Here is a 12,170-nt window from a genome sequence, read left to right on the forward strand (position 1 = left end):
CCTTATCTCTGAGGGACTGCTGTTCCAGAAGGTGGGGCCAAAAGCAGTTTTTCAGATATCCATTTAAAAGATTAAACATGCAGATATTAATCAGATTATTCATTTGAATATACTAGAAACCAAGCATTACAATAAAATTAATAAGTAGTAGAATTTATGATCATAGCTTTTCTATCTATTGATTGTGGATCTGTGATGGAAATACGCCACATATAACACTCTGCTAGCCTTGTTTAAAAAAATAGCATTGAAAAACCATAAATCTATCCAGATGTCAAAAAAGAGTACAATTATTTGAAAAGTAAATTATTCAAGACATTATTGTTTTGTAATAAAAGCAAGTTCTTAAATGGTACTCTATTTTTATTTAGATATTCATAAATGAAAAAAACCCATAGTTTTGGCATACATACTATATTTATTTTACAATCTTTTAATATACTCCTGGGACCCATCAAATTGATTCTAGAAGTATGTTATTGATACTATAGGGAATTTATAAATTAGCATCTTGGTGAAGCATCAGCTTACTTCCCAATGTTTCTAGTATAGATCTGAAACTTTGCACTGTAAATGATAGAAATCAAACACTATTATAAAATAAATTCCTGAACAAATGCTCAGTCATTTGTTAAAATAAACATTTCTGAGCAAAAGAGAATGTTCTGATCTTTCCAAGCCTGAGAATTGTGATGCAACATTAGTTTTTATTAATACATTGCTCACTTTGGAATAATTAACTATCTAAATTGAACCATTTTGAATGATAACTCTACATCTTGAATAAACGATTGAAACTACTAATAGTGCATGAGCCATATTTTTAAAGCAGAACATTTTAAGGCATCATGCTTAATTTATTACTTGTCAAGTAAGTAAGATTATATTGTGGTTTTGAAATAAGGAAGTCTTAGATTTTCCTAGCCACAATTCTTAATTAGTTTGCTAAGAGGGAGCTTCTTAAACATGTTAATATATGCTTTTGTTATTATGCGTTGAATTTAGGTATAAAACAACATTTTAGAAAATACAAATAATGATTTTTACAGTTCTACTATAGTCTTCTTTAAAAAGAATTAGATAGGTTTCAGGGGTGGGTTCTACTTACCTTTACTACTGGTTCGCATTATGCCCGCACGCTCGCTTCGCTCGTGTGCGTATTCTTCTGCGCATGCGCAGATCATTTATGATGATGTCCGGGTCAGTGGGCGGAGCCTCCGACCGGTTTTACTACCGCTTCTTCCTAACTGGGGGCAACCCACCACTGGTAGGTATGCTATCACTTAAAGTGTTTAAATCAATTTATGAAAGTAATAGCTAGTAGATTTAACTTTTTTAAAAAGATAACATTGAAATATAAAAGAATGTAACTGTGTACTATCTCTCTTCCTATCCCAGCCCAGTGTGCTAATTGTAAGCTACAAAGAAACACTAAAAGCTGTGTCGCAATTTGGACATTATGACCAAGCTGAATGGAAGCCTGACAGTACCACAATAGCTGTTTCGGTAAGTAAAGAACCTTGTATAGAGAGATTTGATGATTCTAATAGAGAGACATTTCACATAACGTTTTATTGAAACGGATAGAAAATTAAAAAGTAAATTTAAAATGTAGATTGAGTTGGTATCTATATTTTTCATCTATATTTTTTGTTTAGAGCAACCATGATCTGAAAGTTAGGTGCCATCTCTTTAAGCTGTCATCAGTTAGGGCTGTTACACAAGGCTATCACAAGTCCTTTGGGCTCTCTTTTTTGTCTTTCCTCCAAGTATGTGGGATAAAAAATTCAGTGTCCTATGATTCCAGAAACAATTTACATCTGAATTTGGGGTTGCATTATGCTTCATAAAACCATCATTCTTCATAAAGACATACATTCTGAATTTTTAGTATCTAATTCAAACATGTATTCACATCTTTAAATTGTATTAATCTTTGTAATATATTAAACACAAATACAGCAATAATAGGACAGCCTCTTAGAGGTGAAACATGCTTACTTCATTTTCTGTTAAGATTTGAAACTCTTTATTTTAATTCTTTAATATATTCCTGTAATTTGTCAGTGCAATCTTAAAGTTCTCTGAATGATGCACAGGGAGATTGTGAGGCCATAGTTATTCTCCATTGTTTACTTGCTTGATTGGCTAATTTTATTCAGAATCAGAGTTGGCCATTAGCTGTTTTTTTACTCATTACATTCCAAAGCACTATTTTAAGGCAGTTTTTATTTGTATATATTTGTGTCAAAGTTGTGAAAACATTTAATTTTTTTTAAGAATGGCAAGATTAGGTTTGGATTGCTTAAAAAAACTGATATCATTCTTCTGGGTTGCTGTAGCTTTCCATAATGACAATTGCTATTTTTTGGAAAAATCTGTATCTAAATCTACATCTGTTTACTTATACAAATTCCAATGAAAGTTAGTGGTAGCTTCTTAAAATTATATAACTGAATATAAAATAATAAGTTGGAATAATAATTGTTACAGAAAAATGTAGGTTAAATATGTCAGCCTTTTTCGTGTCAGTATATACAGAACTGAACCTTGTAACAGTATCAACTTGTATGGCAAATGGAACTCAAGAATGTGCATCTATGCTGATGTCAGGTTGATACTTCTACTACATAGTGTTGTCTTACACTTTCTTGTAGCATGACATAGCAAATGAATAAATTATTTAAAGACAGATAATGGTAAAGAATGCAAAATTAAATAGACAGTGCTATCTTGTTCCTTTTGTTTCTTTCAAACACTGAATTTAATTAGAACATAATCTGGAAATTGTAATACATACTTAGATATATAAATAAATCTGTCTATCTTTGGATTTATAGTAGTTTTGCTTCAAATATTGAAAGTATTACTAGGAGCAGCTGTGGAAATATGCTTTCCTTCTCCATCATATTCTTAACTGAAAAACAGGAAATCATGCTTGGAAAGAAACCTGAAACCTTTATATTTTTTTCTCCCTCTATCTTTGAGAAATATATTAAATTATTTAATTTAAGGAATCTAGTAAACATTCTTTTAATGTCTATTTTTGATTTAGAGTCCATTTTAATTTAAATTTTGGGGAAAATGCTTATTAGTATTGTGGGCAGTTACCCATCAAATGGGGAGGTTGGGATTAAATAAATAAAACAACATACTGAAACTAAAAAATGAAAATTCAAAAATCAGGTGTTCAAACTGTGATATTGTGTTCCCTCCCTCCCTCTCTCTTTCTATCTTAAGGTTTTCTTAAACTTTTTTTTGCCATTAATTTGGCTAAAATATAAAACTAAAATATAAAACTTCTTCTCACCATAGAGGTGAAAATCTTTTCATTAAGAAAACAAATGATTATTCCCCATTAAGTCAGAATTAAGATTGTCTGAATATTGGGGAAAATTAATAAAGTCCATAGGAGTTTAGGGTTAAGTATATGGGCAGCAAACTAAATTAGTCAGGTGTGTACACACACACACACACGTTCAACAGTATTAAAAGAAAGAATGTGCTTGATTTATTCTGGTCAATGAACATAATAAAGTTTGATTTGATTTGACTTACAAGTAGACCTTGAGTTATGATCACAATTGACACTGGAACTACTGTCATCAGTTGGTATGGTCATATAGCGAGACATTACATAATCACAGACTTATGACAGCAATCCTGTTGCTTCGCATTGTAGTCATTAACTGAGAATTGTGGATCATTAAGCAAGTATCCATCCCAATCAAACTATTCTGGGCTTGGTCCCTCAGCTTTTCCACTAAATGTTTTAGTACACATGGCTCCCTAGCCTCACCCAATAGGAAGATGCAAATAAGAATGCCAGCCAATGGGGGAGTCTGGAGGTAATTTCACCCAATGGGAAAGTATCATTAGCTCAGGGAACATTTGCAGAGATAAGGAGGAGATAGGCAGGTGGGGGAAATGAAGGGCCCCTGCGGTTATAAGTTTGGGTGAACCACCGGGCCTTAATTATGAATACATAACCATAGGATTACATGGGGGCATTGCAGTGGCTATAATTTTGGACATGGATGATAGTCTCTTCATTCAGTGCTGTCATAATTTCAAATGGCCACAGAAAAAATGGTTGTAGTTGAGGACTACCTGTTTTCATTTTTCCCCCTGAGTATAACATTCCATATGTTTTAAATATATGGAGTTTAAATTACTGACAGCTGATTTTTTGGAAAACTTTTAAATCTATGCATTTTTTAATTTTGTCTATCTTAACTTTCAGACTGCAAATGGATACATATTATTTTTCAATCTTATTTCTGCAAGAGACAAATACCTGTATGAGCCAGTCTATCCCAAGTAAGTTTTGCTGTAAATCTTTTATTTGTTCCACTGTACAGGGTTACATGTACAATACCCAGGGGTGGGCTTCAGATCCTTTAGCAACAGGTTCACTGTCCTGTTGCTGGGTGGGCATGGCTATGGTGGGCGTGGCCTAGGCGGCCACCTGCACCACAGCAGGAGGGGGTCATGTTTTTCACCCTCCCCAGGCTATGGAGGTTTTCCTCGAGCCTCCAGGAGGGCAAAAACAACTTCCCCCAGGATCCGGAGGCCCTCCGGAGGCCGGAAACAGGCTCATTTTTGGACTTCTGGAGTCTCCTGGTAGGCCCGTGTTTTGCCCTCCCAGACTTTCTGCGCGGCCCCTGCACTTACCTGGAATGATGAATGGGCCGCGTGGAGATTCCTGGGAGGGGCGTGGTGGGCGTGGCCAGCCAAGGGTGGCATTTGGGGTTTTGCTGAACCCTGGTGATCCTTGGCTAGAGGATCGCCCAAACCCCCAGGAGCCCACCCCTGACAATACCACAGAAACAAATATCTAGTTGCACAATAGGAATTTTCCTTTATTTTCCTTCCCATCCCTCCCTGATTTGCTTTGGTACTTTAACATTTTGCTGAAAATATTATTTTTGATCCAGAAAACTATTCATACAGGAAAATATACGGAAAGACAAAGAAATTTGCTTTTTGTATGACATAAAAATATGGATATATTAGTAATGTATACAGTATATTTGCCAATTCTTTTTACTCCATAATATGAAATTTTAAAATTATGTTTTAACAGCAGGCGCTTGAAAATTCTATTGAATAAGTATAAATAAGAAAAAATACATATCTGGATCAGTTGTCTAGAGAAAGGGTGAACAGGTTTCAAGTGTATTCAGAAGTTGGCAGTGGTTTGTTAGAAGTGGTTTGTTGGTTCAGTGTATTGGCAATGGTTTGTTGTTCAGTATATTCAGAAGTGTTATGTAAATTAGCCAATATCTAGTTACCCCAATAATTGTCATTTTAACACTTCATATGAAGTGTTACATTGTAATAAAGCTTTGCTTTAAAAGCTATGATGAATTGCTATGATGGCATAGAAATGATACTAAGCCACTATTTTTTTTTAACAATTTTTTTTTATTTTTTAAGACAGACAAACAATTTAATACATCAATCCTCCCTTCCCTGTGATGCATCGGTGTTATCTTCTAGGCTTCTTTTCCATCTTCCATAAATTTCTTCTATCTTCATATTCATCCAAACCATTCTAACATTTCATTCTAAATCAATATTATAGTCATCATTTATACACAATTATAGTATCAATCATTTATATCTCTTTTCCAACCAACTATAAAAATAATTCCATGTTTTAAAATATTCTGATTCTTCCTTATCTTTAATCATCAAAGTTAATCTATTCATTTCTGCAGTCTAATTTTTTTTTTTTATTACTTCTTCTTCCAAAGGTATTTTCTCTGATTTCCAATTTTGAGCATACACAATTCATGTATAGTCAAATATACATTTTCCTTCCTAATATTTTCTGGAAAGATACCCAGTAGGAACAACTTTGGTTTAAATTCAATACGTTATTGTATCATTTCTTCCAGCCAGATTTTAATCTTGTACCAATAATTTTTTGCTTCGGGACAAGTCCACCACATATGATAATAAGATCCTGGTGTTTGATGACATTTCCATTTCATTAAGCCACTATCTTGAATTAGTTGCATCTAAGGCAAATTAATTAATTTGGGGATATATAAAACTCCCCAGTTTGGAATAGTACTTTCAGGAGAACTTTGGAACATTCTGTAATTCTTCCACATCAGAGTATACTTTTTCCAGGATAATGATGTCCCAGGGATGGTCTGTGGCTGAAATGGAAGATTTAAGAGTTTTCCAGAATTGTTTGTGAAGCGGTGAGCTCTTCAGCATCCTTATAATGAAATCTTAGTTGAACATTTTAATATTTACCACTTGGTTCCTTAATTTGGGTATGAAGAACAGGGACAATAAAGTTTTAGAAATCAATCTGCATTAAAAAAATCAATTTCATTTAATAACAATCTGCCATTGTGTTTTGACCATTTTGTGTTTACTTCATATTAAACAGAATTCTATTAATTTCCTTCTTTCACTGTGTTAAGAGATTAGCTAATTTTTAGGGAAGTGAACTACCATAAATAATGTGAGGATGTAACAACTCCAAATATTCCTTCTCCTAATATCAAATTGTGTCCTGCGATTTTGAAATTTTTTTAGTTTTCAGCCAAAAATTAAATACTTTATGCTTTTGATTAAAACCGTACTCACCTTCAGAAACTCTTATCATCACTGCTGCTTCTAGTATTAATACTCTGTCAATATTGAAAAAAAAACAAACTTGTAAATCTGTTATGGAAAAATGACAATCATCTTGGACAATAACTTAATTGTTTGGAAAGGCTATACATGATGTTTATGATAGAAGTAGGGATACATATATAGTTCAAAAATGCTCAGGCTTTATAAATAAATTTCTAAGAGTATTATAAAACGTTTTTGCTGAAAATCCTTCATTATATCTCCTTGTAATAGAATTATAATTTCTATACAATGAATGCATATAAAGCATTTTATATAGAATCATTTGTTGTTTTTGCCTTCTGTCATTCATGTGTTCTTTAGATCTTCCTTTTCATTTCTCCTAATTTTTAGACATCTATGATAAGAGACTGCAGAAATATAGCTCTTGTTGATGTTGCAACATAGATGAAACATTCTTTCCTGCTTCTGTCACCAACTTACATTCAGAGTTTAAAGGTCAAAGCTATTGAAGTACTAAAATAAGTTCACAAGGCTATTTTGTGTGTCTGAGTATTTTAAAGGGGTGTGATCATCTTATATCTTTCAACTTTTTCAGTGGCTATCAACAAAGAAAAAAAGAATAAGTGGAATCATTTCTGTTAAAGCAGGGGTCCTCAAACTTTTTGAACAGGGGGCCGATTCATGGTCCCTCAGACTGTTGTGGGGAGAGCTAGACCGGCTGGGTGGGCATGGCTAGATGGTCATGTGACTGGGTGGGCGTGGCCAATTTAGCAGTCCATTTTGCCTTTCTCCTTGCTGTACTTGGTCAACCCAAGGGAATCTATTTACTTAAGACACCCCACCCCCCCAAGGGAAAAAGAGTGCAAACTTTCTTGCCACTTGCCTAACTTCATTACAACAGCAGCTTCAGGCTCCTTAAAATAGGCCATTAAAAAAAGAATAAAACAAACAGGATTTCCTTCAAAATAACTCCTGATCATATGTTTCAGATGACCTGTGAGTGCCTTCCAGCAGGGGAGGCAGCCAGGGGAGGTCTAGGAGACCAGACTCCTTTTTTGAATTATTTGGGATTACAGGGCTAAAGATATTTTAAGCCTGGAAGAGAATTCACAAACTGATTTGCTTTTTCCCACACTTGTGCATTTGTATACACACACATGAATATCTACCAAAATTGTTCAGCAACCAATTTGGTGGATGTATATATGGTAAGAATCAAAACATGGGTGAATTCAAGAAAGGTGGTAAAATGAGACAAAACTCACTTAACTGTCTCACTTAACAACAGAAATGTTGGGCTCAACTGTGGTCATAAATCTAGGACTACCTGTACAAGATAGTTTACAAGTACATATTTATTGCCTTATTTCTTTCATGTCTAAGAATACATATTTAGCACATAAATTCTATCTTTCACTATCACACTAAAATCAAGGTAAGTAAGAAAGAAAATACCAAATGTACAACGTACCTCTTGTTTACCTAGAATTAGAATGGACAAGGATTGCTTGATCTACACAGTGCATCATCTCATAACTTACTGACATGTATTTTGTTTTCTTTTTTTGCTGTTACACAGGACATCTTAATTAAGCTTGTTGACTGTTTTAAAATGAGGTTACCAAGAATTATTTCTTATAGGGGACTTCAACTTATTTCAGTTTTATTGTTTTTTTTATATTTTATACATAGTTGTCATTTTGCATTGTCTTTGTATTTGAGTGAAACTGAGATGCATTTAAGATGCTAGTATTCTGATTTATCAAAAAGTTTTGTTCTTTTGGGTTTTTAAAAATGTGTTTATTGCATTATTCTCTCATAAAATTAAGCAGCTGGCTATATTCCTAACTATTTTATCTATTGGTTTTGACTGCTTTTCAGTTGAGGCTACTGACAGTCTTCAGGTGATATTACAGTGGGGCAAAAAAGTATTTAGTCAGCCACCAATTGTGCAAGTTCTTCCACTTAAAAAGATGAGAGAGGCCTGTAATTGACATCATAGGTAGACCTCAACTATGAGAGACAAAATGAGAAAACAAATCCAGACAATCTCATTGTCTGATTTGGAAAGAATTTATTTGCAAATTATGGTGGAAAATAAGTATTTGATCACCTACAAACAAGCAAGATTTCTGGCTCTCACAGACCTGTAACTTCTTCTTTAAGAGGCTCTTCTGTCCTCCACTCATTACCTGTATTAATGGCACCTGTTTGAACTTGTTATCAGTATAAAAGACACCTGTCCATAACCTCAAACAGTCACACTCCAAACTCCACTATGGTGAAGACCAAAGAGCTGTCGAAGGACACCAGAAACAAAATTGTAGACCTGCACCAGGCTGGGAAGACTGAATCTGCAATAGGCAAACAGCTTGGTGTGAAGAAATAAACTGTAGGAGCAATAATTAGAAAATGGAAGACATACAAGACTGATAATCTCCCTCGATCTGGGGCTCCACGCAAGATCTCACCCTATGGGGTCAAAATGATCACAAGAACGGTGAGCAAAAATCCCAGAACCATACGGGGGGACCTAGTGAATGACCTGCAGAGAGCTGGGACCAACGTAACAAAGGCTACCATCAGTAACACACTATGCCGCCAGGGACTCAGATCCTGCAGTGCCAGACGTGTTCCCCTGCTTAAGCCAGTACATGTCTGGGCCCGTCTGAAGTTTGCTAGAGAGCATTGGATGATCCAGAAGAGGATTGGGACATTGTCATATGGTCAGATGAAACCAAAGTAGAACTGTTTGGTAGAAACACAACTCGTCGTGTTTGGAGGAGAGAGAATGCTGAGTTGCATCCAAAGAACACCATACCTACTGTGAAGCATGGGGGTGGCAACATCATACTTTGGGGCTGTTTCTTGCAAAGGGACCAGGACAACTGATCCGTGTACAGGAAAGAATGAATGGGGCCATGTATCGTGAGATTTTGAGTGCAAACCTCATTCCATCAGCAAGGCCATTGAAGGTGAAACGTGGCTGGGTCTGTCAGCATGACAATGATCCCAAACACACCACCCAGACAACGAAGGAGTGGCTTCGTAAGAAGCATTTCAAGGTCCTGGAGAGGCCTAGCCAGTCTCCAGATCTCCACCCCATAGAAAACCTTTGGAGGGAGTTGAAAGTCCGTGTTGCCCAGCGACAGCCCCAAAACATCACTGCTCTGGAGGAGATCTGCATGGAGGAATGGGCCAACATACCAGCAACAGTGTGTGTCAACCTTGTGAAGACTTACAGAAAACGTTTGACCTCTGTCATTGCCAACAAAGGATATATAACAAAGTATTGAGATGAACTTTTGATATTGACCAAATACTTATTTTCCACCATAATTTGCAAATAAATTCTTTCCAAATCAGACAATGTAATTGTCTGGATTTGTTTTCTCATTTTGTCTCTTAGTTGAGGTCTACCTATGATGACAATTACAGGCCTCTCTCATCTTTTTAAGTGGGAGAACTTGCACAATTGGTGGCTGACTAAATACTTTTTTGCCCCACTGTAATTCATTTCATTTATTGTTGACTTTTTTTTCTTTCCAGATTCTTAAATAACTTTATAATATGTCCAGTGTCTTCCTAGCCTGTTGTAATGAGTTATATACTTTCACAATCCAATGCAATAAACTGAAGGGATGCTATATATTTTGGACTGAGTGTCTTTCAGAAATCAGTACTCATCCCTATTTAATGTAACAATGTAGTCAGTCTTCTTCTGAAGAACAGTGTGTAGTGTCTTTGCTATTATATCATTATTATAAAATGTGATTAATGAAATGTTAATTACAATCTCTCTGTGTTAGCTGGAGTAGCAGATTGCTCTTAGCCTAGATGTTTCTGCAAGTGTTTGATCATGGGAGTGAAATTTAGAGGAGAGCAGAGTAGAAAGAGAACAGGATGCTTTCTGACTGCAGGAATTCTCTCTCACTTTAAAAAGGCTCTTTAAATTCTACTGAAACCTGATTGTTATTCAGTATTTGTTCTATGATAGTATTATCTTATTGATTTGACTGCATTTTTCTGTTTGAAGTATACATTTAAGTTTCATATGTTGAATTTAGAAGGACTTGGACTCCCACATTAATACATTATATTTCAAAGTGGTCAGTTCTTATTTGATTATCTGAAAATAATCAGTACACGATGAGAAATTATTATGGTTCATAGTTAATGGTAATGGTTTTTCTATTGAAGCAGTATTTTTCATAAATTACAAGAACAATTTGCATGGTATGATAAAGTATTCCCTTTAAGGTAATTTAGAGCCTATTCCAGCTGGACTAACTCTTATCCCTGAAATGATCTCTCCCAATACCTTGTGGATCAGATCCTGAACATTTGTTAATTTTTGAAAAACAGTATTTCACTGCAAAATACTTAAAAATTATTTTGACGTTTGATATAATCAAATATGTGATACTAAGACAATCAAATATTCATAGCTTTTCAGAAAGATTATCTTTGCAAGCCTGAGTTTTATGCAAAATAGCTCCCACAGTTCCTATAACTAGATCACAATCTAATCAGTGTTTTAAAATCATAAAGACTGAAGACTTACTTTATGCTCAGAAAGATACTATCTAATCAACAACAGCTGTATGTTGCAATCTGAAAGAGCTTGAAAGAAATTTTCATCAAGAAAAGCTTATCTGTGCAGAAAAAACAGATTTGTTTATTTCAATTATTTGTATCACAATTTTCATAATCAAAACCATAAAAGACTTTACAAAGAAAAAAGAAAAAAATAAAGTAATATCTCCATGAGTAGAGGAATCTCAATGCCATCCAGTAATTTGGGGTTGAAGAGCATCTCCTTATAGCTTGCTTTGGTTGCTGGAGGAAAAATGTGAATTAGACTGAGTATTGGTCTCCTCAGGCCTTTTTTTATAAGAATTGTTTTCAGGACCACAGCTTGTAATATAAATTACAAGGGGGTGGGTGTGGGTGGGTGTTTGGAATGTTTTGCTTTATTATGTATCTTCTCCTCAGATCAAGATTTATTTTAAGAACTTATTTTAAGGATTTATTTAACCACAGACTAAATTAGTATGTTAATATATAGAACTTGGGGGGGAAATGAATTAAGCACTGTTGGTTCTTTTTTTAAAAGAGGAAGCCCCCATCTGAAAGGAACACCATATTATAAGGAAGAACAATGCGCTCCATCATTAAATCTAGAGAAGAAACAAGTGCTAGATTTACAAGCAGCTATTACCAGGTACAGTGACTAATATTCATATATTTAAATTATTTACCAGAACAGCAGGAAATAAGGTGATTAATAATGCAGCATATAGTATAATTAAGAGTAGAAGTGAATAATACCAGCTTTAGAGTATCAATTTTTTTGGCAGTTCCTCAGAATCTTTAGTAAACCTTATCATCATCTGCTATCTAATTCTTTTAATCAGAAATGCTGCAACTATCCCCACCAAACAATTTCTGGAAAAAAACTTACATATTGTTATTTATCAGTTTGACTGCTGTCTCATTCAGAAAGTGACTCACAGTGAATACAAAATAATACTAAAACATGTGCTATCTTATTTCTAGACATATTG

The 12,170-nt window shown here is 34.6% G+C and overlaps 1 protein-coding gene across 1 annotated transcript in view; it reads left to right on the top strand.

Moving 5' to 3' along the window:
• Nucleotides 1–12,170, top strand: part of RIC1 (RIC1 partner of RAB6A GEF complex) — a 47,090-nt gene that overhangs the window by 9,811 nt on the left and 25,109 nt on the right. Inside the window, exons 2-4 of the mRNA XM_034410356.2 lie at nucleotides 1,399–1,506; nucleotides 4,244–4,320; nucleotides 11,720–11,827. Of these exons, the coding sequence (XP_034266247.1) occupies nucleotides 1,399–1,506; nucleotides 4,244–4,320; nucleotides 11,720–11,827 (293 nt within the window). The remainder of the gene's footprint in view (nucleotides 1–1,398; nucleotides 1,507–4,243; nucleotides 4,321–11,719; nucleotides 11,828–12,170) is intronic.

Source organism: Pantherophis guttatus, chromosome 2 (genome assembly GCF_059756535.1).
Source record: "Pantherophis guttatus breed Tessera chromosome 2, ASM5975653v1, whole genome shotgun sequence".
In the NCBI taxonomy this organism is placed as follows: domain Eukaryota; kingdom Metazoa; phylum Chordata; class Lepidosauria; order Squamata; family Colubridae; genus Pantherophis; species Pantherophis guttatus.